Source organism: Myotis daubentonii, chromosome 7 (genome assembly GCF_963259705.1).
Source record: "Myotis daubentonii chromosome 7, mMyoDau2.1, whole genome shotgun sequence".
Classification (NCBI taxonomy): Eukaryota; Metazoa; Chordata; class Mammalia; order Chiroptera; family Vespertilionidae; genus Myotis; species Myotis daubentonii.
The window spans coordinates 69,397,300-69,423,407 of record NC_081846.1 but is presented as its reverse complement, the minus strand read 5'-3'; the positions used below and the strand labels follow the sequence as shown (position 1 = coordinate 69,423,407).

The 26,108-nt window shown below is 37.3% G+C and overlaps 1 protein-coding gene across 8 annotated transcripts in view; it reads right to left on the bottom strand.

Annotated features, from left to right (window-relative positions):
* GTDC1 (glycosyltransferase like domain containing 1) overlaps positions 1 to 26,108 on the bottom strand; it is a 368,745-nt gene that overhangs the window by 261,267 nt on the left and 81,370 nt on the right. For 3 of the 8 annotated variants that reach the window (XM_059704553.1, XM_059704558.1, XM_059704552.1), the window contains 2 exons: positions 14,750 to 14,813; positions 9,458 to 9,539 (listed from right to left, as the gene is read on the bottom strand). The exons of 2 other annotated variants lie outside the window; for them this stretch is intronic. In XM_059704553.1, the coding sequence (XP_059560536.1) occupies positions 9,458 to 9,497 (40 nt within the window). In that variant the 5' untranslated portion in view covers positions 9,498 to 9,539; positions 14,750 to 14,813. The remainder of the gene's footprint in view (positions 1 to 9,457; positions 9,540 to 14,749; positions 14,814 to 26,108) is intronic. 3 more of the 8 variants (XM_059704559.1, XM_059704555.1, XM_059704554.1) reach the window with 1 other exon arrangement.

The following is a 26,108-nucleotide window of genomic DNA, read 5'->3' as shown; positions in this document are numbered from 1 at the left end:
CGGTTGTTCAGGAGTTAATTAATTCCCTCTTGCATCAGTATCCAGAATATATGTACCATGTTTGGGACCATAAGTCTCTCGACTGGGTTAATTAGCATTCACAGTTAACAAACAGCCTGAATCTTTGTAGAAAAAGATAATAACTTAAACTCCCAAAACTAGGTACATAATATCCAGAATTTTATATAATAGCTGTTCAGTTGATCTTAGTAGTATTGTAAAGGAATACGTTGCTTCCCCTTATCATTCCACTGGCTCAATGCTTCCTCGTGTCCCTTGCCCCATGTGGTTCTGAAACTTTACTTGCAAGAACTACATTTTAAATAAATCCCTTCACATTGTTCAGAGTGGATGCCTGCTCGGTGCAACGAGGTACCTCTCCCAGGAGCAACAGGTGATAACATGTCAGCCATCTGCAGAGTCGATGAGAATAGTTTGCGAATTAAAAGGACCCTTTTCAAATTCTGAAAACACAGCCTGAAGGCTGCTCTCTCCACTACTAAACCTTGAAAACTGTGCATGTCCTTTGATGCAACAACACTACTTCTAGTAATTAACCCTGAAAATTGTCAAGAATCTTTATTGAAATATTTGCCCATAACTGAAAATCAAAATATCCAACAAAAAAGGATCCCTTGTGCTTAAAAGACTATGATCAAAAATCATAGTGGAGAATATTGATTGGCTTGGGAAATGTTTCATATTGCATGAATGAATGAGATAAATATATATAAAAACATGATGAAATGAATAAAGGTGAGAGTGCCCATGCACACAGGTACATGTAATCTTTGATGGTGGAATTATGAGTGATTCTGTTTTTCTCTTTGTGCTTCATTTAATTCTTCATGTTATCCTCATTGAATGTCTCAACTTGCAATTAAAAGAAACTATAAATTTTTCTTAACTTTAGGGAAGGAGGCCAAATTGTTTGAAATAAGCCAATTACTGAAGGCTCATTCCCCTCCAGGAGCTTGCAAATAGTTCTCAAATTATTCTAACTACTATTGCTATCAAGAAATTTATTAAAAAGCTAATCAGCAAGGGTTAAACTAATGGAGCTATAGCTACTTACAAACACTATAATTTGGTTCTGTAAGTAACTTTGTAAAAAGCATAAAATAAAATACTCAATTAATTTTAAAATGTACTTGAATTATTAAATAATTACAAACAGATCAAGGTCTTTATTCATATACCAGATGCCCAATGCACGAAAATCGTGCAAGAGTAGGCCTTCCTTCCCCCGGCTGTTGGCACCCGGCTTCCCTCTGACACCCAGGACCCGGGCTTCCCTCGCAGCCCTGGCTTCGTCCAGGAGGTCGTCCTTAAGGACATCCAGTCTAATTAGCATATTACGTTTTTATTATTATAGATAAGAAATCTGGAGTTGTACTTTGACCGAGTGTTTTAGAAACTAAAATACTATTCTGGTACTTATAGTTTTGAATAGGAATATGGGAAAACCTAGTGCAAACCAAAAGTTTTAAAGTTCAAGTAAAATGTCAAGATTAATTTGTGCCTTTAATAATTAGGTATGGCTCTTGAAATAAGAGAAAATATTTAATTAAAGTGAATAAAATTGAAGAGAACTCCCAGTTTCACACTTAATTTCCTAAGTGTCTGTATTAAGAAAGCAGGAAAATGTTATTGCATAATCATCCATATGTGTTACACATGTTAAAAAAAAAATACAGGAAAGAAAGAAAAGGACTGATTGGATATTCAACTAACAGTCTTGCAATTTTAAAAGACTGTCTTCTCTTATAACCACTCAGATTTTCCCTACATTTATATACATGCAATAGGTGAATGAATACTCAATAAATACTAACCCAGTGGCAACTCAGGCTTGGTAGTGAAATATTTTTAAAATGGAACCTCCAGATTCTAATACTTTCACCATTTAAACACCATGTTTCATTTTCAAGTAATAAAAACTAACCCTATTATTCCTGGTATTATTTTCTAACATAAGCATTTCATTTTTTAAAATCATCTACACTGAAAAACTTAACTTACAAATCTAGAAAAAATAACCTACCACTAAAAGTATACAGAAAACATAAAAATAGTCATGAAAATGTGAACTATGTAAATACAAACATTAGAGACTAGCTTATCATTTCATCTCTTTTTAAACAATGCACCTATCAATATATAACGTAATGTATTTTAAAATTTGCGTGAAGTTGGTATGAAAAGGAAACTCTAATCTTCAGAAAGCGCCCTGTAGCATTTCTTAACTTTATTACCACTTTGTTGACTCTCTCCCAGAGCAGATCACCTCCAACATTAGCCCTCTGACCTTATGAGAAAGTGACAAAATTTACGGTGAAAAAAAATGAGTTTTTATGGGTTTCCAAAAAGGAATTCTTATGACACTAAAAGCCATAGAATAATATTGATTTGATAACCAACATTTTTACTGCCAAATCACAGACTTATCATTTCTAGAGAAATATCCAAGTGAATTTGCAGTAAAATACAATGAAAGAGAAGCTTGAGCTCATGATAAACAGTCTATGATCTCTTTGCAAACTTTAAATATACATATAAAATGATTTTGAAAATCAGATTTTTAAAGTTTTCCATATCCCAATTTTTTACCCAATTTTTACTGACTGACCCTCCTCCCAATGTTGATCAAAAGTCAGTTATTAGCTCTCACCTTTCTGAAAATTTATTTTCCATGCCTGTTTCTAGTTTCCTTCTGTTTTAAAGGCAAATATCCACTGTACAAAAAAATAATCATTATTTTCTTGTAAAGTCATCCTCAAAAATCAATTAGAATATTCAAAATATTCCATTCTCACTAATGAAAATAAGTTGCTTGCTGAAATGACACTCTTCCATTTCACTGCCCTAAAAATTAAGCTGGCATGGATAATAAAAGTGTTTTCTTACTGGATATGCTTGGCATTCAAATATTTTTTAAAACAAATACTAATCCACAATTAGGTTTCACAGTGCAATCTATAGAAAATAGAATTTGTTTTTATTTTTCTGAGAGCAATACAGTTTGATATTAACGTCAGAAAAGTTATAACAATGACATCGCTTGCATAAACCTATAAACAAACATGCAGATGCATGTTTATTATCCTTTTTAGTCTGATTTTGACCATTCATTTAGTAAATATTTCTTGTGCCTACTATGTGCCCATGGTTGTTCCAGGTGCTTGCAGATAAATCCGGCAACAAAAACAAATGTCCCTGTTACCGCAGGAATGTCTTTCTAATTGGAGTAAAAAGACAATCATCGAGTAACTGTACATCAGATGATGGCAGGTGCTATAAAAAACAGTAACACGGGGTAATGGAGAGTAAGGGTCGCTGAGAACTGGGATTGGGGAAGGGCGGTATTTTAGTTAGGGTTATCAGAGAACACCTAGCTGATGATAGGACATCTACACAAAAACCAGAGGACGTGAGGGAGTGGGCAATGCAGATCTGGATCTAAACCTTCCAGGCAGGAGGCAGAGCAAGACCCGGAGATGGAACACGCTTTGGCATGTGCAGAGAGTAGGAAGGTCTTTGCGACTGCAGAGCCTAAACAAATTCGCTTTATTCAACAAGCATTTATTGAATGATTACATTCTAAAAAATTATGCTGAGTGTTTTGTGATATGAAGATGACCCACATATAGTTTCTGGCCTCAGGCCTGGATAAAATTACAATACAGAGTGATAAATGTTATAAAACATTTGAGCTGGGTCTCAAAGAGCGACCAATAGCGAGTTCTACTTCAGAGAGATGAACCCGGAGTCCAGGAAGGACAGAGAGCCAAAATTCCAACTACAAAGGCGAGCTGAAGAAATGTGCGGAGACTCTTGGCTCACTCAGCAATCAGTCAACCCTCTTCTCCTTTTGCTTTCTTGCAGAATTCAGGCTCACATACTTTATTTCCCAGGTGTGGGGGAGGGAGGCGTGGCCCGAAGTCTTCCAAAATGATGTAGGTGGAAAGAAGGCTCAACACTGCAACGTGACCTCCATTGGGAGCAAAGACACGGCTGCACAACTCTGAACAATTCAACAGCGCACAGGGCTTTTAGCTGACCCACCCCAAGCCTCTGGTGCCAGCCCACCCCAACCCTCCTGGCAAGCCCTACTGGTCCCAGCCTTCCTCATCATCTTCAACCTGAATGACATTTCATGTCTTCCATTTTTCCTCTGAAACCTACAGGTATCTTTGTGTCAGTCCTCTACTCAAAACTAGGTTTGTTTCCTCAGGAGAAAGAGAGAATTGCTTAAGAAAGAAGACCTCTTATGGTTTGGTTCCAAGCTCTTTCTTTGCCTCAGTTCCCATCACTCTCATAGATACATCCCTATTCCACACAATAGACTCCTTGACCTTTTTTCAAACATTCCATACGCATCCCCACCTCCAAGCAGCTAGGGCTGTTTGTTCTTCCTGGAATCCTTTCACCTTTACCACCTGTCACATTTCTATGTATAGTTCAAGACTCCATTCAAATTCCATCTCATCCATGAAGGCTTACATCAAATGCTCACCCATCTTCTGCCAATCAGAAGTAATTCCTCCTTCATACCTCAATTAGAGCAGTGGCCTCAATCCCACCTATGCTATAGTGACATAATGCATATGTGTATCTTCCCAACCAGATTTCAGTTCTGTGGCAGCAAAGTGTGTGCACAATTCATGTGTCTATCTATTCATAACCAGCAAAGTACCTCGCACACAACAGGCATTCACTTAATCTATTCTGAATTTTCGTCAATGGGCTGCAGTAAATCCTCACCTTATGAAGGAGGGGGTAAAATAGGTATTCCTGGATTGAAAATTACAGCAGCATAAAAAAGTGAATTAATTGTCCAGGCATTACCTCTGCATTCACCTAGTCACCTAAGGTCTAAATCACTGCAGGTATCATTCAATGAGAAGGTAAAGACAACAAAAAGTAAACTCTGAGTCAGGAGTCCTCAAACTACAGCCCACAGGCCACATGCAAATACAAATATTGTATTTGTTCCTGTTTTGTTTTTTTACTTCAAAATAAGATATGAGCAGTGTGCATAGGAATTAGTTCATAGTTTTTTTTTTAAACGATAGTCCAGCCCTCCAGCGGTCTGAGCGACAGTGAACTGGCCCCCTGTTTATTTTTGTTTATTTTTATTTTTTTAAAATATATTTTATTGATTTTTCACAGAGAGGAAGGGAGAGAGATAGAGAGAGTTAGAAACATCGATGAGAGAGAAACATCGATCAGCTGCCTCTTGCACATCCCCCATCGGGGATGTGCCCGCAACCCAGGTACATGCCCTTGACCGGAATCGAACCCGGGACCTCTCAGTCCGCAGGCTGACGCTCTATCCACTGAGCCAAACCGGTTTCGGCTGGCCCCCTGTTTAAAAAGTTTGAGAATCCCTGCTCTGAGTGCTACTGGGCAGCATAAAAAAAATAAAGAGGAATGGGGAAAGTCAAGGCATAAAGCTACCTTTATCAGCAAGCATTTCCAAGGGATACTAAGACAATTCATTTAACAAATATTTACTAAGTGCCAGATGTTACACTGATCACTGAGAACACAAAGGTGAAAACAGAGAAAGGGCTGAATTTTTACATGCAATATTTTTAATTGCAAAGTGTTGACCTATAAATTATTGCTTCCTAAAGTATGACCAAAAGAACAGCTATAAGGGCCAAAAGGGACTGTCGATACCCGACTCTGAGTCTAAAAGTAGGAAACTTAGCTTGCCTAAATTGGGATTATGTAGGAACTCTCTCCCACGACTGCTTCTGAATGTTAAAAGGGCTTCCTTTATTTTCACTGACTATAAACTGCTCAGATAGAAAATTTGAGTTCCAGATAATTGAATACATTCCCTGCACTGAGATAAGTTCTATCCATGCACAGGTTGTTTTAGTAATTAAGGTACCAGCTACTCTGCCATCATGAATGAAAAGGGAGGAATTTATTAAAATGGTGTCATATAGAGGTGTTGTATGGGTTATAGCGGATAGTTGTTTGCTTTGTCCGCTGGGGTCAAAATTACAGAATCAGCATGGAAATACAACAAAAGGAGTTCAGGTTAGTCACTGGAGGACTTGTGAGGCACCGATTCACTACCAAGTTACACTGTGACCCATTTCTTCTGAAGATTTTGAAAGAGGCAACCTGCATTATTTTAAGACAGTTTAGGGCAAAGCAAGCAGATGTAAAGATGAATTCTTAGGGTTTCTTTCAGAGATGCTTTCTCTTCTATGTAACCAACCATGTGCATGTGTATTAAAAAAATATATGAAACTGTCACGCTAAGAATTAAAAAAATAATATAACCAAAATGTCATCTAAGATAAAATCTGATTTATTGTGCCCTTACCCATGAGGCTTTCAAGGACATAATAATTCCTTCTTGTAAATCAACATCAATAATATAAATTATCAAATGACCTGTTTGCCTTATGAATAAATTCAAGTTGCTTATTTTTTTTTAAAAAAAAACTGATATATTAATATGTGACTACTACAATATCCTTGTTTAAACAATTGTCTTCCCATAGAGTTTAAAAGAAATATAGTTTTATTTACTCATGGGATAACATACTCTAACAAAAGCATTGGTACTAATTCATTTTGAGGATTTTCCTTTAACTTTTATAATTGAATATTTTCCACTCAAAGCAACTTTGACATCTTTACATTGATTGATGCCCTCTTAACAATAACAAACAATTCTATAAAATTAGCTCTAACTGGTTTGGCTCAGTGGATAGAGCGTCAACCTGCGGACTCAAGGGTCCCAGGTTCGATTCTGGTCAAGGGCATGTACCTTGGCTGCGGGCACATCCCCAGTAGGAAGTGTGCAGGAGGCAGTTGGTCGATGTTTCTCTCTCATCGATGTTTCTAACTCTCAATCCCTCTCCCTTCCTCTCTGTAAAAAATCAATAAAATATATTTTAAAAAAATTAGTCCATAGCCCCTCACGAATTAAAAATATTACTGTATCCTTTACATATATAAATGCCAATCATATTAACAAATGCATTTCTTAATATTCACTTATCCATTCATTCATTCAACAAGTAATTATTGAGGGCTAAATGTTAGCACTGTGCTAAGTGTAAAGATGCAAAGATGACATAATTACAGTTTCTGTCCTCAGACATAGAAACATAACACTATAATACCAAAACATATCTATTGGGTATCAAAAGGGAACCAAGAGCAAGTTACTATATAAACCAAGTACCCCCAAAGTTCCAAGGTCCAAGCAACTAAGTATGCAAAATAATTGAGGAAGGATAGCAGATAGGATGGCTCACTCAACCCTCATTCCAATTCTCCTTCTCCTCGCCTTCCTCCAAAATAGAGGCTGGAAAGTGAAAGCGGTTTTTATCTCCTAGAGAAAGTGATGTGACACACTTTGGCCAATGAGATGTAGGTGGAAGTCCACTGAGCAGGCATCCCTTTTGAAAGAAAAAGACAAAGCTCCCCATGAAGAAAGGTTTCTAAGTTCCCTTCTTCCTGCTACAAAATAAACACACTTTCTACAGGGACAAAAAAAAAAGTCATCTGTGAATTAAGAAGCAAAAGTTAAATGCTAAGGATGGTGGAGAAGGATGCTGTTACCTGGATCTCTGAAGGCATCAGTCACCTGTAAACTAACTGCCTCCGGGTTTCTTCTGACATGAAACAATAAAACCCTTACTCATTTAAGTCATAGTAGATTTTCTACTTGGAGCCAGAGGCATTTTTACCATTAAAGGAAAGCTACTGAGAAGAGGAGATCTTTGAGTTACACTAGCCATGTCTCTTCCTTCTTTGATGTAGGCTGTAATGCAGTCTTTTTTAGCCAGAAGAAATAAAAACAATTTTGAATTTTCATGTCCACAATTATCCTACAATTTTCAGTCATCTAGATTACTTCAATAAACATGTTCCAATTTCTCTGTGGAAACCCATTTCTTGCATAGTCATTACAAGACTTTTATTTCTTTTCCTAACTGAAACCTTCAATCAGCCAAACCTATAAAATAACATTTTTATAGTATGGCATTGGCATAGATAATTCATATATGTAATATAACATACAAATAAATAGCTGAACTTCGGGAAAAAAAGGGGTAAGAAAACAGAATGGAAAGAGGAAAGAAAGGAAAAAACCAGCTAATTTGAAAGTATAAATGTTTTTTCAGTTTTGTGAGCACTTTATAAAGCAGCTGTATAATAAATGAAGAACCCCAAGATAACAATATTTTTAATAGAAAGACTCCCCCAACTTGGAATTAGCAATTCTGCTTATGAAAATTTTTCAGAGTTAAAAAATATATAGCCAACAAATATATAGCGTCCAATTCACCACTAGCATTATTAAATTATTGTAATATCCCACCTATCTCTAGTAAACTCCCTAAAGTAATAATGTTTCTTTATATAAGTTTCTGTTGGACATATTTTGAATGTGCAGGATTCTTGGGATAGTTTCTACAGTACAGTGCTGAAAAGATTCATTAATTTCAATCACCATCAACTCCCTACGCCACATCTACTTTTTCTGCCTTTTTGTTCAAATATATTTCACTGTGGCCATTCAGAGGAAAATTACACATTCCAATAACATTTGAGTTCCTCTCAGTTGCACTTTCAGTGGTTCAGGGTAATGACAGAGTAAAGAAACGTATTCTTTACAGGCTCTCCTTTTTTTTTCATTTTTCATTTGGTAGCATTTCAGCTTCAAATCTCTTGTGCCAGAAAAGCAATGGGCAATGTCTACTGCTCACCCTAACAGTGTCTTACTTTGGAGAGAAGGGGAGTGAGAGAAGAAATCACTCCCAATCTCACTTCTTAAAGAGAATCAGCACATGGAATAAACAATTTCTTTGCTTATTTTCCTAAAATAGAATTATGGAACCATAATTGGGGGGGGGGGGCGAAGGGGGAATAGAATTAGAAAATTTTCAACCATCTTTGAGTGTGAATAGGGGCTAAAGGGGTGAAATAATTGAAAGTCCCAGCCCTAAATTCTCACTGAAATCAGTAAAAAAATTTTTAAAAAGTCCTATATATTCATAAAACCTGGGGTTTATATATTCCTTGGCATTGTTCATAGGTAGAGGCTTCCTCTGTGAACTAGACAAATGCCACACTCTCTTATCCATGAGACTGACAGAATGGGATAAAGAAGGATAATAAGTATAGTTAGATAACATAAATGCCCTCATTTTAAAACCAGTATTCAAAGACACCCTACAATAATCCATAGGAACTCAAAAGAATATTCAGAGAATGACAAGGCTCCTTTGTTTATATCATCTCAACTTCAATTTCATCTGCAGTTATCTCCTCTCAAACACATATTTCTAGGGCCCTTACATGCTATGAAGTCCTTTTTCTCAGGCCCATTTTTGTCTGGTTATCTTTTTAGGTGCACTAAAGATTGAGTTTACAATAAACTGAACAGACAGCATACAGAAAGCTTTTAGAACTATACCATATGGTCCAGGGAAGGGAACAATCTGGACGATCCCCATTTCAGTCTGCAAGCTCGTCCACCTCTATAACACATTGTACCACTGTAATAAAATATTAAGATGGAAACGTAAAAGTGAAAATAGTCTATCTTTAGCATTACCAGGCAACCGAAAATTTACCGATAAACTTAATAAACATTTACTTTAATTTATATTCTGCATACAAACCTAGGCCACTATTCACTAAAAACAATATTTCGGCAGGGATGTGTGTGGGTATTCAACTTATGCTTCAGAAATTTGGAAGGGAAAAAAAACCAAAATACTTTTACAAGGGGCATATTGGCAGGAGCTGATGTAACAGATGACACATTCTTGGAAATCAAATAAAAGCAATAGGGAAATACCCATTGTTGCCTGGTGAAGGCCTAATCACATGGACACAGCTGGAACCAATGTAGATCAGTCATTAATAAAATGGTATTGTAGTAGCCACTTTTTGATGCATTTCTCTTGCTGCTGTAGCCAAATCTCTGAATCTCTTTGTTTGGTGTTCGTAAGGCTGTTTTACTGGGAAATACAAGATTTAGGAGAGTGGGGGGGAAACCTACTCTCATGCTGAAAAGGAGACCAGCTCAAAAAGCTAAATGTCACTGTACCTTGCAATCAACTTACACTCTCAGCAGCTTAAAATATGCAGCGTAAACCTGAAAAGGAGGAACTCGTATGGTACTATGGATAAAAAGTGAGCAGTGTGAGATGCCACAGAAAACATATGAAATATCTGTGAAAGCATTCTACAGAATGATAATATAGATGTCAGGCAGGGGAAATTAAAATGTATCAAAAATGGGAGGGGGGAATCAAACATACACCTTTCATGCAATACTGTCTATGGAATTTTAACACTAAAGTGTGTACCATATGTGTGAGAGGGGATTACTAATAGTTTTGACCACAGAAACTTAGAAATCACTATTTGTTATTATGTTGCCAATATTCGATATCAAACAAGATACTCAAATCACCTACCCAGGAATGTTTTAAATATGTACTGATATTGAAATAAAATTACATATTAGTTAAAATATTAGTTATAATTATAAACATGATAGGTAATGTAACAAAATAAAATCCTAGTTAATAGAATAAATTTAGTATTTATCCAACTTTGCTGTCAGCCCTTAATAAATTTACTTTTCCATGTTTTTACAAATATAGTGATTAAGTGACTGGATCATAAATTCTATTGTATAATATCAAACTATAACAATATAATTACTTTGATATGTGTACAGAATTAAACAAAATTGTAGAATTTATTACATACAAAAATGAAAAACTCAATAATATTTACAAAAAAACTGCTCAAACATTACAGGTCTTCAATATATTTCTAAAAATGCCTCTGTGTATAATTAGAATAAACAAATAAATAGGAAAATTCATGCTGAAATCCCTAAGTCACTGAAAGATATATTCCTGCCACAGAAAAGATAAAGAGCTTCCCTGCAAATAAAAATTATACCACTGGAGAAAATGTATTTATAATAAATAAATGGTATTTAATATAAAATAAACATTATTCTACTTATGTGAACATAAAGGATGAAAGAGTTTTTGGTCTGTATTATCTTTAACCACCAATACTAATATTATCAGACCTTGGTACAGAGGATTCAAGACAGTCATGCACTTACTGCACCAAGAAAAAAGAAAAAAACAGTTTCACTGGCATTCCTTCTAAAATATATTATAATTCTGAAACTTAAAATGTTGACCTAAAGATTTAATTGATGTAACTTAAAGGGATCTCACCTAGAGTCATTTCAGCTGCGCTACAGAAAAAGTCACTGGGGAATGGGGAAGTGCAGCATTTATTACAGGTGCATCATATACAAAGCAATTTGTTTGTTTTGTTAAACTAATAAGCCAATATGTTGCTGAATCTGTCTTGAGAATGAGAGAAAATAACAGGTGAGTTTATTTAATGCATACATCTGATATACCTGTTTTTAAAACCCTTTAAGGATCTTAAAGCATTTTCTAAATTAAAAATAAATCTCTGGAAAAGCAACTGTTAAATTGCATAAGTTTATGTTCACGTACTATATAGATATAGTATTTCCCAGTATATATGGCATATAAAAGTGTTTTACATTAATAAGTCTAACATAAAGTACTATTTGCTTTCTTTTCAATCACATTTGTTGCACTGCTACAAAAATACATGAGTTTTTCCTCCCAAAATCATTGACAAATTTTAAAAGTATGTCAGTCAAAATAATATCAATCTCCTCCTAAGAAAACATATTCTGCCTATTTAATTATTCTTATCTTGATGGTAAAACACTAATTTTTAAAATAGATCACTTGAAAATAAATCATTTATTTTTGCTTAATACAACAGAAAACATTTACATTTTGAAGAACATTCTATGAAATTTCATAGAATGCTTGCTCATAGTGAAAATTTAGTTTCCTGCGCAAATCATCACCTAAAATCATACTGCTACATTTCCACACACCTTGTAATAGTAGGTCACTAACTATCATTTAGAGAAAGCTATTATTGGGAAAGCTAAAAATACTTCTGTGTTTGATCTTGCATTTTGATTTTTAAAAAATTGTCATGCACATCCTTATTTTTAATGGAAGTTTATCTGGTTATCTAGCAACAGTTATCAGGCATTCTAAAGGTGGGTATTCAATTTGTAAAAGATAAACTACCCTGAATTTTAGACAGAAATAGAAAACGATGGCAGACATTTTGGTCTCAAGAAGAGATAGCTTGCCATTAAAATCCACACAATACAAGGAATGATCATTCAGGAGTTTCTGTTCAACAACTAAGCTGTGAAGCAAGATAGGATTCCACTCAAGCAAAATTACTATGTCAGAACGACCAAAGTTAGAAGGGTTTGCTGAAAACTGTGGCAAAAATGCAAGTGTGAAGGAAATCTCTGAGAGCTGGAAAAGGCAAACCTAGCACAGGCTTCTGTAAGGAACAATGCCGCTCACTAACTGTGGAGGTCGGCAGGAGAATGATGACTCTATTGTGTTCATGATGGTGGTCTTTGTGAAGAAAGAGGAAGGCAAGGGGGAAGAAATGGTACCGGTAGGAAGAAGGAAGGCGGCATGCCTGCCTCCGGTGACGCTGGAAGGGGAGACCTCTGCCGAATGAAAACCACCGCCAGAACCAAGCTACACAAAACACGTTGGCTGCCATCCTAGAACGGTGCCAGGCTGGTTTTTATTTCTGTGCTAGGCTCCCTCCATGGAGGCAGTGTGGGATTGTCACTTTGATGCATGTAGAAAACAAAGAATAATAGTGGAGGGGGGACTTTTTTGCCCCTTTAAAGTTAGGTTAGCATTTTGGTTTCTTTGACAGGTTTTGAAAAGATCCAAGAAACAAAAGTTATGCCGAAGAATGGATCAATAGCCTAAAAAAATTAGTGTGAGTACAATATTGTCAACAGTTTCAAAGCCATGTGAGAGATTAACATTTGAACAAATCAGACTTAAAAGGGGTCCAAGTCACATATGTACAGGTTTAAGAGGCTAGAGACCAAGAAATACATGATTCATAATCATATAATCTTACTTAAATTCTAATATTATAAAATCTGCCCCCCCCCCAAAAAAAAGAACTAATATGAGTATTATAATTATAGGTCACTATTCAGAGACAACTATGTCAGCTGCTATTCTTACCCTGATTTCTCCAGGATGAAATAACCTGATTAAAAGATTATAACATTAGAATCTGAATATTTTATGCCTTTACAAGGAAAGAGGTGATAAATGATCAAAAATGTTTAAAGGATTAAACCACAAATCATCTACAAAGTTGCCACAGACACAAACAGGAAAACCGTCTCTTGTCTCCTATTCAATTCTGTACTAGAGTCAAAGCTAACACAAATGAGAAAGCCAAGTGTGTGCTGTTGCAAACTTCAACTAAATACACTCCCTGAATCTGGTGACTAAAACAGCAATAAGCCATTACCTCCTAGAGCGGTGGTTCTCAACCTGTGCATCGAAACCCCTTTGGGGGTCCAACGACCCTTTCACAGGGGTCGCCTAAGACCATCCTGCTTATCAGATATTTACATTACGATTCATAACAGCAGCAACATTACAGTTATGAAGTAGCAACGAAAATAATTTTATGGTTGTGTCACAACATGAGGAACTGTATTTAAAGGGCCAGAAGGTTGAGAACCACTGTAATACAGCGTTCATGAAAAGCACCAAAGGCCTACGAGTCTCTTCCTCCTGCACATCTCCACGGAATCCCGTTAAAAGAACAGCAAGAACTACACTGCTCGCCTCAGATGTTCCACATGGAGGCATGGAGCGTTTATCACCGGAGCTTATCTAATTTCTGACAGGATGGTCCCCTGCCCAGTTTTGTTCATGGCCACAGATCCTAAATAGCAAGTCACATCCGTGTTGGGAAAAGCGATAGGGGAAGGAGAGAGAGGAAGAAACCAAGAGAGACTAGTGGCCAAATTTCAAACAATGTACATGCTTCTGTTGTTATGCAAATTAGTGCCCCTGCACAACACTTTGGGAGGACAAAATGTGTGGTAAAAGTACAATGCCTTACTCTGGGTGGCAAGGGTAAATCTAACATATAATCAAAGAATGCATGATTTTGCTCTCACTGTTCTCCTTTTACAGTTCCTTTCTTTCCTCTAGGATACACTGCTGATGCTATGACCACGTGGGACACTGGTAGTTGTAGGCGAGGCATTCATGGATTGCCAAAGTGGTCCAGAGAATGATGTCTGGTTGGCTTTAGTTCAACAAGGAATATGAGGCAAAACTAGGGAGCAAAAAGAATGAAAGGTATAGAAGAAGGTAGCCGATAGCCTGTTTTTTCTGTTTATTAATGATGCAGATTGAAATGGGGGGAATCTATAAAAGGCAGCCAAGAGACTGAATTAGAAAGAAAGATGAAAGGAGTTAAATGTGTGTAACTTGGCTGACAACCAAGGAACAATATGAGAGCTGTCCACAACTCTCCAAAGTATAGACATAAAAAAAGAAGAGCGGGGAATTTTTATCTACAATGGAAATGTGACTATATGAAATAATGAGATCAAATAAAAATAAAAAAAGTCTGATTTCAAGCAGCACAGGAAGTAACCTGGTAAAACTTAAGAAAAGCTGCTTCCTTCTCTTTAGAAAAATTTACCATCTTCCTGACCTGCACGGAAGTGAGGGATGAATGAGAGGGAATAACCACAGACTGCCAGAGAGGCCTGGACTGATGGAGAAATGAAAGTGAAGTCCCATTTGCTTACCTGATGATCCAGATATACTGGTGTCTTTCTCTGCATATGTCCAACCTGGCTAGTGCAGAGGTACCTGTGAGATCACGAAGGGCACAGGTAAGTTGTTATCTTCCAAATAAACCCAGCCTGAATTCTGAGTCCTGACCCGCACAAACACTCACATGAGTGATCCAGCAGTCTGAGTCCTGGGTATTCCAAGATGGGACAAGAACCTCCAAAAACAGAAATGTTCTGAGTCTTAACTAATAAGAGCTTTTTTCAGTCGTCAAGGATTTTCCCAAGTCAATGATAATGTAAAAAAATAATAATAATTCAGAGTAGAGGTTCTAAACCGTGGTACGTGGATGGCCTATATGCTCCCGAATGATATGTGTAAAATGTGTGGGTTTGTGTAAATGGATATCTCTCTGTAGAGAAGGTCAATAGTTTGTCAGATTTGCAAAAAGGTCCATAATCCAAAGTACTATCAAGAACCTTTGCTGAGGATGGCCTGAAATCTCAGAGGCAGGCTGAAAAGCATATGGATAATTAGTCCAAGATTGGGGTTTGCACTCCAGGGGAAAAATGGGGGTACACAGATACTTGTAGAACTGGGGTAAATACCTTAAAAACATTACTTTCTGGGAGAACATTCCATCAGCTTTAAACTATCACTTAACTTACACAGCCCTGTATTCTCAGTTGTGCACAGTGAAGAGAAAAGATGTTACCATATACCCAGGGGTGGATACTGTGACTTTCCTGTTCTGTAAATATTAAAGTCAGAGAACCCTTAAGAATATGAATATTGACAAGGTCAGAACTAACATAGTAACTCAGCCAAAAAGGAGCCTTTATGACAAGCAAAGAGGAGGACCCAGCAAAGCAAAAAGAAATGTGGCTCCCAGACAGTTTACATAGCACCAAATCACAGGATGACCTAACACACCTTTGACAATAATTATTTTAAGCAGTAGCCATAGACTCAGAATAACCCATATTAGAAAGAAACCAGGTCAGAGAACCTTCCAGGCACCAACTCTGAAAAAGACAGCAAAGTATTCACAGCAACAAGGAGAATCCTGAGTGTCATCTTTGAAAAAGGTTAAGAGAGAGAGAAAGGCCAGGAAGACATAAATCAAGTGACGAGGGGGCCTTCTGAGATGGCCTGTTTGAAATAATGATGTAGTACAAGCATGTCAAACTCAAAGGCTAATGCGGGCCAAATAAATGAGGCATGCGGCCCACGGGCCGAGAGTTTGACATGCTTGATGTATTATCTATATATATAAAAGCCTAAGCAACTGTTATGACTGAACGACCAGAACCACCGGAAACAACCAGTCGACCGGTCACTATGACACACACTGACCACCAGGGGGCAGGCGCTCAATGCAGGAGCTGCCCCTGGTGGTCAGTGCACCCCCACAGCAGGAGTGTTGCTCAGCCAGAAGCCGGACTCACGGCTGGCGAGCGCAGCTGCGGCAGCGGGATGAGCGGAGCAGCGCAGGCTCCTCCCTGGCCACCTGCTGCTTTGCACACTACTACATCCCCTGAGGGAATTTCAGACTGCCAGTTTCGACCTGATCCCTCGAGGGGGTCTGGGATTGCGAGAGGGCACAGGCCAGACTGAGGGACCCTACCGGTGCATGAATTCATGCACTGGGCCTCTAGTATCCTATAGAAAAATAGTTAACCTCATGAGCAGCTTCTAGGCACTGTAGTCAGTGCTGGGGATTCAGCAGAGAACAAGACACAGTTTGCTCCTGGGAGGAGAGGAATGATGCAGGGAGATTAGTATATCAGCAATATTATTTCAGTTATGAGACATGACATAGAGGAAGTAAACAAGATATGTGACTGAGGCATGGGAGCATGGCCTACATCTATCTAGTACATCACAGTGATGCTCACTCCAATTCTCAAAGTTAGTCAGGATCTTAGCGAATTGAGACAGAAAAGACCCTTGGGAAAGCCAGTCAAACCTCTTCAGTTCAGAAATGAGGACAAAGTATCACAACCTCATTATCTCCAAACATCAAGATACGTACACCTGGGCTGAGTCATGACTTTATGATACGTGCTCTGCCTTTAGAAGAGAAGCCCAAGAACAAATAACAGAACAGCATTTCTGTTCTGTTTTTATAAACTGGCCAAGGATATGACGCACTCTGTACCCTTTACAGTTAACACAGAATCACATTCTCTCCAAATTCCTGGCAAGTTCCATTCTATTAAAAGAATTTTGTTTTTTGCTTCTACAGACAAATCTGATCAATGTGTGCTATCAAAGAAAGGTGAGAGGAAGCGGGAGGCATGGGAACCAGTCTCCAAGAGGGCCCCTAAATCCTCACCTCGTGCAATTCATGCCTGTGCAGTCCCCTCTCTCACTGTATCAGGGTTGGTTTGAAGGAAAAACAATGCCATGAAAGTGCTGGTGCCTGACTTCTGAGGCTAGGTCCTAAAAGATACTGCACCTACCCCTTGCTCTTCTCTTTCAGATATCTCTCTCTGGGTGAAGCCAGCTGTTAGGTCATGTGGACATATGCATAGACCTATGGCATGGTCCACGTGGCCTCCTGCCAAACAGCCAGAATCAACTTAACAGCATTATATGAGAGCCATTTTTTACGCAATCATCCAGGCTGCTCAGATATTCAGGTGACTATTGCCCTGGATAACATCTTGACTACAACTCATGAGAGAGATCAAGAGCCAGAATCACCCAGCCTCTACTCTCACCCCTCTCTGGCATGCACTCTAACTTTCTGTATTACAGAGCCTCAAACACTAAAAACTGCATTTCCCCGATGCACCTGCATCAGGCCTTCAGCAGGGGACCCAGGTTCATCTAACCAGAGAAATCCACGTAAGACTTGGAAAGAAGTGAGCAAATCAAGGTGGTAATCCCCTAACAATGAGAACAGATCTTGGTAAGACATTTTGTTCTTCTGACAATCAAGTGGATACTCTATTAAGTGATCCCTAGTATCATAAGTTCCGAGTAGCAAGCGACAGCGGAGTTTTCCACTAGAATAGTAGAACTGGATGTTTCTCTTGACTTGTGTTGTTCTTAGCTTATTAACAGGTTGGTTCCTTGGTACTGCTGGAAGTTAAGCAGTGAGGAACCTCTCCCTTTTTGCTTAAACTAGCTAGCTGTCTGCAACTTAAACTAGCTGTTGCTTGAATCTAAGAACCCACTCTATCATACACAAATTTTCCTAACTCACAACACATTACCTTTTATTTCATAATGGACCCTCTTCTTTTCTACTGCTAATCTGTCTATGTGTACACTCAGTCCAATTCATCATGGCTTTTCTAAAAACTTACTTCATCAGTTTTCTTCTTTTCCCCTACCTCCAATCTTTTCCTCTCAGCTGGCTCCTTCTCCTTCACCAATAACACACTTCTTTCAACTCTATGGACTATGCCTGTTAACACATTGCGTACCGCATAGAAATCTCTAAGACATATGCCAGGGACCTCACGTTTTTGGGCAAACTGCACGTTATTTAAATCATCATAATGCACTTTAGGTGTTGTTTTTCAATAATTATAACATTTTTATTTACAAAAACAATTAAACAATTAAAGTTCCTAGTACTTTTTTAACGTATGGTACTGCGTAAAATATTTTCCTCTATGAAGAGGGACCAAACAAAATTTACATAAGAATCTAGATTCGCTCCTTTTTCCATGGGCGTGAAAAAACGAAAACACTCGTGAGCGGTCCTTAACAGATGGCGCGCGAAACACAAGAAAACTCCTGAGCTGTACGAAATGTGTTAAATTTCATAAAACAATAATATAGTGTCACTGTCTTCAGTTCAATTTTTGTTCAATGTTCAAACTACCACAATTTGGCTTCCTTGGTCATCACTCTACTGAAACGGTCATTGCTAAGGTTGGCAATAACCGAATAATTGACTATTTTCATTCCTCACACAGCTAGACTGTGCATTTGGCACTCCTACCTGCCAGCCTTTTTGAAACTCTTTTCCATTGCTTTTCAGGGAATGACCACCTTACAACTCTCCTCTGGCCTATGGGTTTTCACTATTTTACCCTGGCTTCCTTTCTAGGAATTCCCTCGGGTTTATCCGTAGGGATATTATGATTTCATTCTGCCCCTGACTTCAAGATTTCAATTACCATCTATATATTCATTGGTCATTCCCAAATCCAAACCTTTTCCCTACCTCTTTTTTCACACTACAAACTTGTAATTTCTACCTACCTATGAGATGCATCTAGCTTTATCAATTATTGTAAAATAAAATAAAAAACTCCCTAACTTAAATAGGACAAATTTATACCCAGCCCAGTGGTGTGGCTCAGTGGTTGAGCATTGACCTAGGAACCAGGAGGTCATGGTTCGATTTCCCGTCAGGGAACAGGCCCTGGTTGCAAGCTCACTCTTCAGTGTGGGGTGTGCAGGAGGCAGCCGATCAATGATTCTCTCTCATCATTGATATTTCTGTCTCTTTCCCCTCTCTGTGAAATATATATATATATATATATATATATATATATATATATATATATGATGTAGTTTATACCCTATAGCTGTGCAGTCTAAGACTATGGCCATTAGTCACATGAGCTTACTGGGCACTTGCAATGTGACTAGTCCGAATTGAGATGCGCTGTAAATATAATATACACAATAGATTTTAAAGACAACACAAAAATATGACTGTAAAATACCTTCATAATTTTATATCAATTACATGTTGAAAAGATAATAATTTTGATATATTGAGTTAAGTAAAAAATATAAGCAAAATTAATTAAACATATTTCTTTTTACTTGATTAATGTGGCCACTAGAAAATGTAAAATTATTGCATGATAATTCTATTGAACAGTGCTGCTCTACTCACAAAAAAGGAACAACATGAAAAAATATATATACACTACACTCAACTAACAAGGAAAGGAAAAAAAGAGAATTGTTGTTTTTTTCTCTCTCAAGTCACCCTCACATTTGGTCCTGGAATCAAGACTTATAAGGTTCCCTAAATCTCAAAATTATAATGTGAAAAATACTAAATTGTATCCTATAAAAATCAAATTTAATCACAAGTATATCACAGAAATAGAAATAGCTAACATTTTATATGTGCTATGCAACTATATAACATAACTTAATCATCGCATCTCTGAAGTAGATAATATTGTTACTTCCCACTTAATAAAGTTCAGAAACCTAAGGCAGAAAGAAATTATGTAACTTGCCTAAAGTTACCTGCTTAGGCCTCACACCCAGGCAACCTAGCTCTAGATCTCATACTCTCAATCACTACCATTTACTGACTCAATAAAAGTAAAATTTTAAAGAACAAAACAGCCTTAGATGGTTCCCAGTATTCTTGAACTTAGATCTCAACTAAGATCAGAAAACATCAAACTACATAAAACCAAGTATGAATACAAATATGAGCTCACAGAAAATGGAAATTTTGAAGCAAAAGTGGGTAGAGTACAAGGATGAAATAATGAAAGACGACACAAAGGAATGTGCTCTGAGCCCAGCAGGTCCAAATGAGAATTCCTCAAGAGCAAGCAAACATTGCTGTGTGAGCACGAAAACTACACGGGCTCGAAACATGGCGCACAGAGGCCACAGGGGCAAGTCAGGCCTGATTCAGAACCAGGGAACCTTCCGGAGACTTGCAGGTAATTCTTCACAAAGTAGTAGGGGCAAGTAGGATGTTAGTTCTTGAATTAACTGTAATGTTTCAAAAAAAATTACAGAAATATCTGAATAAGGCTATATGTTCGTGTGTTTGTGTATATATATATATATATATATATATATATATATATATATACACACACACACACATATATATATATCCTATATTTTTAATGTAATTTAGCATTTTTTAAGAAACTCTAAAATACAATGCTCACAAGGTAAATAAATAAATCAATACATGAGCAAAAAGAAATAGATTAATTTCATATGTTTACGTATCTCTAGAAAGAAACACACAAAAAGATGACACTGGTTACATGTATATTTAAAAAGTATTAAGGTTCTAGGATATATACAAGAGAAATTTCAAAGCCCTTGAACTTTTTAAATTTGAACCAAGTGAACAAAGCAACTAGTCAAAAGTTTAAAAAAAATCTTAAAGAATAAAAATAAAGTGATGCTAAATAAAAAAAGGTATATAAATATATTTATTCATACATATATGCCTGCATAGAGGGAGTGGAGTCCTTGATGGTAAAGGGGTTAGGGACTTCCACCTCCACCCTTGCCCTCTGTACCTCACTGTCCACCAACAGAGATACACAATAGGCACACACAGAGGCCATTTCCATTGCTAGATGATGCTGTTTGGATATTCTCTCTTTAAACGTCTAAGTGCTTAAAACATCCAAAAAAGACAGACAGAAGTACCTTTAAAAAAAAATTAGAGGACTCTAAAAGCTATTAATAAGGAAATATATTTCATCTTTTTTAAGTTACTGAAGGAGAAAAACTGTTTGGAAGTCAGAGATTCCAAAAGATCAGTGATATAAAGCTTCCACAAAGCTAGACGCCTATTACATCATTTGCTTAACACCTGCAAACCAGATCACCTAGAGTCTCCGACCTAAGAGAGCCACCTTGAGTGCTGTATTTTAAACCAGAGGCTGTTCTATGACATCTTTCACTTCATTGGCCAGAAGTGTTGGTGCTGACGGGACAGGGGAGTGACTCACTCCTTCCTGGAAGAGTATTCCCTCCAAAAGCTGTAGAGCTCTCAAGAGGCTGGCTTTCCAGAACGATGCGCCACGCTTCTCTGCTCAATAACATCGTGAGCCCTTTCCTTTAAACTTCTCACAAGTCAGAACTTTTCACAAAATCTGCACCCAAAATATGGTTTATTCGCACTCATTTCCTTTGTGTTGCCATCATTCGTTGTCTTCATTTTTAATGTAGTGGTGTTTTTAGCCACATGAAATGAAGTGGAGTCAGTTTTTCTCATCTGTCTCAGCTCTACTCTTCTTCTGGGACCCAACTCATGTGATCCTTTAACAACTATCTATTTCACACCAAACTGGATATCTCCCTAAAGCTTACCAATCTAGCCTCCAGGCATATTTCTTAAATAAAAGCAGTAGATCTTTGTAAATCTGAAATTTGCATACTAAAGGAACAAATCAACTATCAAAAGACTTAGTAGTATAGAATAGTGGCTCACCTCTAAGCAGAGTTTAAAATTCATTTCAATTTATTAATTTTTTTAAGGAAATAGCTATTGCCTTTTTCCCTTTGCAAAATACTGTGTTTAATGGCCCAGTTAAATTAGAGGTGATAGTGTGAAGCAAGTGTTTTAAATTGGTAAATTCTAAACCTTTTAATAAAAGAACATCAGTCAGAAGTTTTAATAAGACTCAGCAGGACAGAGAAGAATTAACAGTCTGTAGGTATCAAAAGGGGGTGATAGGCAATGATAACCTTAATCATTTGCGAAGGGATTTATAATTTCACTGCTTAAAGGTTAATGAAATTATGTGGTATTTTGCCCACTCTTATCCAGCAAATGATTTTCATGCCTTAGTTTGTATGTAGTATTTATCAACTGAATCATATAATGGAAGAAATAACTCTTTTTACCAATAAGTCCATTGTATTTCCACTCATGTACCCCTGGGTGCACACTATCATTATCTGTTCTAACCAAAAACTGGTGCCCTAAGACACACACATATGGTTTCCAACAGCATCTCAGAAAAGAGAACAAACCATAATCAGAACTCTAAAAGTACAGGAAGTTGCTAAAATGTTTGCTTTAAAAAAAAAAAAAAGATATATTTCTTTGTCTACTTTATACTCCAAGTTACCTATTGCTAAATAGTTGCTCCTGCCAACTACTCACATAAAATACTCCCAAGCGATTGAAGAAGATATTCAAGACATTACTTGAAACGGAATAGAGAAATGCTAACAATAAACACAAATAATTAGAACGGGCAAAATGATAAAATACTTCAAGGCTACAACAATTGTTTTGTCCCATCACAGGGCAAAACCACACACCCCTATGGCCTTGCTTCACTGAGCACCCAGGAGGTGTTCAAGGCCAGCACTTTGCTTGGTACCCCATTCTAATGGAAAAACAAAACAAAATATAAAACTGGGTTACTAACCCTCCTTCCACAATGTACTGGCTGGATGACTTCTGTTCAGCTCTCTAAACTTCACTTTCCTCACAGGAAAATATTCAAGTTAGCTAACCTTTGTTACACATGTATTATGTACCAGAGAATGTGGTAATAAGGACTTTACATACATTATATAATTTAATAACAAGTTTACCAAGTAGGTATTAGTATTATTTATACCCCAAAATTATGGAACTTACCCAAGATTTAAAAGCCAGTACACAGAATCAGAATTTAAACTCAAGTTTTCAAATTCCAAAATCAATGCTCTTTCCCTATTCCACAAAATATGATTCCTGGTCTGCCCTCCCTCTGTCCCTCTATATCTCCCTTCCTCTGTCTTCTCCTCCCTTCCTTCTTACTTCCTTCCTCTTTCCTCCCAACTTCCCTCCCTCTTTCCTTCCCTCCTATCTGTCTCTGTCTGTCTTTCTCACTTTCTTTGAGAGAAAGCTTAGTTTCCTACTATAGAGCTAGAGGTTAACTAGCATGTATAGTTTTCCTGAGTGACTACAAGGTACATAGCATTCTGCCATACATCAGAAAGAAAAGGATTAAATTTTTTAAATTTAAAAATAAAGTAATGAAGCTAGATGGAGACACACATTTTGCAAAACATAGGGACGCATATTATTTAGTTCTAAACTGATGAGTCAAAAACAGAAGTAACTCAAAAGTTCATGAAATTGGAGCTCAGAGACCAAGGCATGATGCCAGAAGGAAGTATGGCTTATCCTGAAACGGGGTGAAAAGTCTGTCCTGCACCAGGGAGAAACAGAGTTAGAGAAAATGTGGAAAACAAACCTAAGTAAGCTAAATGGGTCCAGATCGTGACTTAGAGTAAGAAGAATTTAACTTTACTATAGTAAAAATGTGTTTTGTCACAAAATATTTTTGATACACTAACAGTGAAAAGGTAAAGTTAAAATCAAATCATAGTTATTCTTTTTATTGATTTTGAGAGAGAGAGAGAGAGAGAGAGAGAGAGAGAGAGAGAGAGAGGACAGAGAGAGAGAGATCTATTGTTCCACCTATTTATTGGTTGGTTGATTCTTGTATGTGCCCTGACCGGGTATCAAACTCGCAACCTTGGTGTATCTGGAAGATGCTCTAATCAACTGAGTTACCTGGTCAGTGCTCTTACATACTTATTCTTGGGAAAAAATAATCAACCTAGGATTGGGGGGAGGAGGGGCAAGGGGGAAAAGTCATTTTTATTACTAGAAGTGTTATGATCCATTCTTTACTAGTGTACCATGGGCTATTCACACGTATTGCACAGTATTTTCAATCATTTACTAATCCAACCAACACTGACTGATCACATTGAGTTAGGCACCAAGGACAAAAAGATAAAGAACATACTGACCTAGGGTACATGAGCATTTATGTAAGAAGCAGAGTGCCAAATGTTTTATGCAGCATGGAAAGAAATTATTAGGAATTCATAAGGCCACTATAGACAGATCAGTTCTTAGGAATGACTTGTGAAATTCCTGAAAGTCAGTGAGGCATAAGCTAGGCAAAGTGTTCCACATATAACATGCGAGTACTTTGTTGATACTACCTACCATCACTATCATCATCACTATCATCAGCTCACAAGTGGAGCAATCCAGCTCCATCCACATTCAGACGTACAGCCAAGAAAGGCAGGCAAACAAAAATCTAGAGGTAAGCTTTTTAACATTCATATTAGTCATTTCATTTTTCGCTAAAGACTAATGAATAACTGCTCAGAAACCCACTGGAAGATTCTACCTATGCATTAATGAAGGAAAATGTGAGGCACGGTGGACTGACTGAATTCACTAGCACCTCAAGTTGCCAGCTCTGTCAATGAGAGTCCAATGCTGAATAATATCTTCTTTAGTTGTACTATAATCTGACAGCTCCACAATGCCCATTTGTTTCTAAGAACCAATTTAAGAAGTACGGATATCCGCCATACAATGCTTAACTGATGAGATGCTAGGGTTGTTTTTTCTCTCAGAATAAATGTGAACTGAATTTGCAATATTAGAAATTATAACATTTTTCAAACTGAATAGATTTAAGAATCAGTAATATATCTTTTGCAAGGCTGTTTATTAATGACTTATACAAATATAATAAAAGAACTAAATCTCAGAGTTAAAAACTACTTGCAAGGTCACCTGGTAAAACACTACCTTCTATCCCAGTGATGGCGAATCTTTTGAGCTCAGCGTGTCAGCATTTTGAAAAACCCTAACTTAATTCTGGTGCCGTGTCACATATAGAAATTTTTTGATATTTGCAACCATAGTAAAACAAAGATTTATATTTTGATACTTATTTTATATATTTAAATGCCACTTAACAAAGAAAAATCAACCAAAAAAATGAGTTCGCGTGTCACCTCTGACACGTGTGTCATAGGTTCGCCATCACTGCTCTATCCACATAGCATCTAGGACACAGATAGTGTTTAAACTAAAATAAGGGCAAAAAAGACCTCTAAGTACTTGTGTAATAGATGCCTTTGGCCCCAATATATCCACTTCACATCCACTACTGTATTTCACTAAAATGCATCTCAGCCTTTAATAATATAAACTGTATATGACAATATGGAAGGGCTGAAAGGTTGATAATTAAGAGTCGTTCAATTTCAATAAAAAGTAGTTGGTATAAAATCATCTTTTAAAATATTCAGACCATGCCATCCAGATACCCACATGCACTTGGATCTACACACAGTAAAGAACATGTTTAAATGTACTGAAGCTATACCTGCTGTCAAAAAACAAAAAAGTTGTGAAGGTTGATCAAACACAACTTTGCCCTGAGTGTCATGTTACTGTTTCCCACTAACGCTGTCCTAAAAGTTAACAGTCAATGTAATCCAAAGGTTTCTCTTTATTTCTATATTTAAATCATCACAGGTTTGATCAAGCGTGCAAATCCCCATAGGCTCAGGGTTCCCATCAAAATGTCTTACAGGAACATTAAAAATTGAATGGGCGTAAACAACTCCGACAGAGCGCAGCTCATGACAGCATCGCTGTGATCTTTGTGTTTCATGTGCAGCCACACTGGGGAAGCTTGCAAGGGAATATGAGCAACTAATTACTGCCTTTTGCTTGAGGGCAGGTGTGCTGATCTCTACAGGTGTCTCCGCGGCAGTGCTCTGCCCACTGCATCGCCCCTTGAAGACATCCAGGGTAAGGGCTTGCTGAAGCCTTGCAAAACATCTGATAGAATA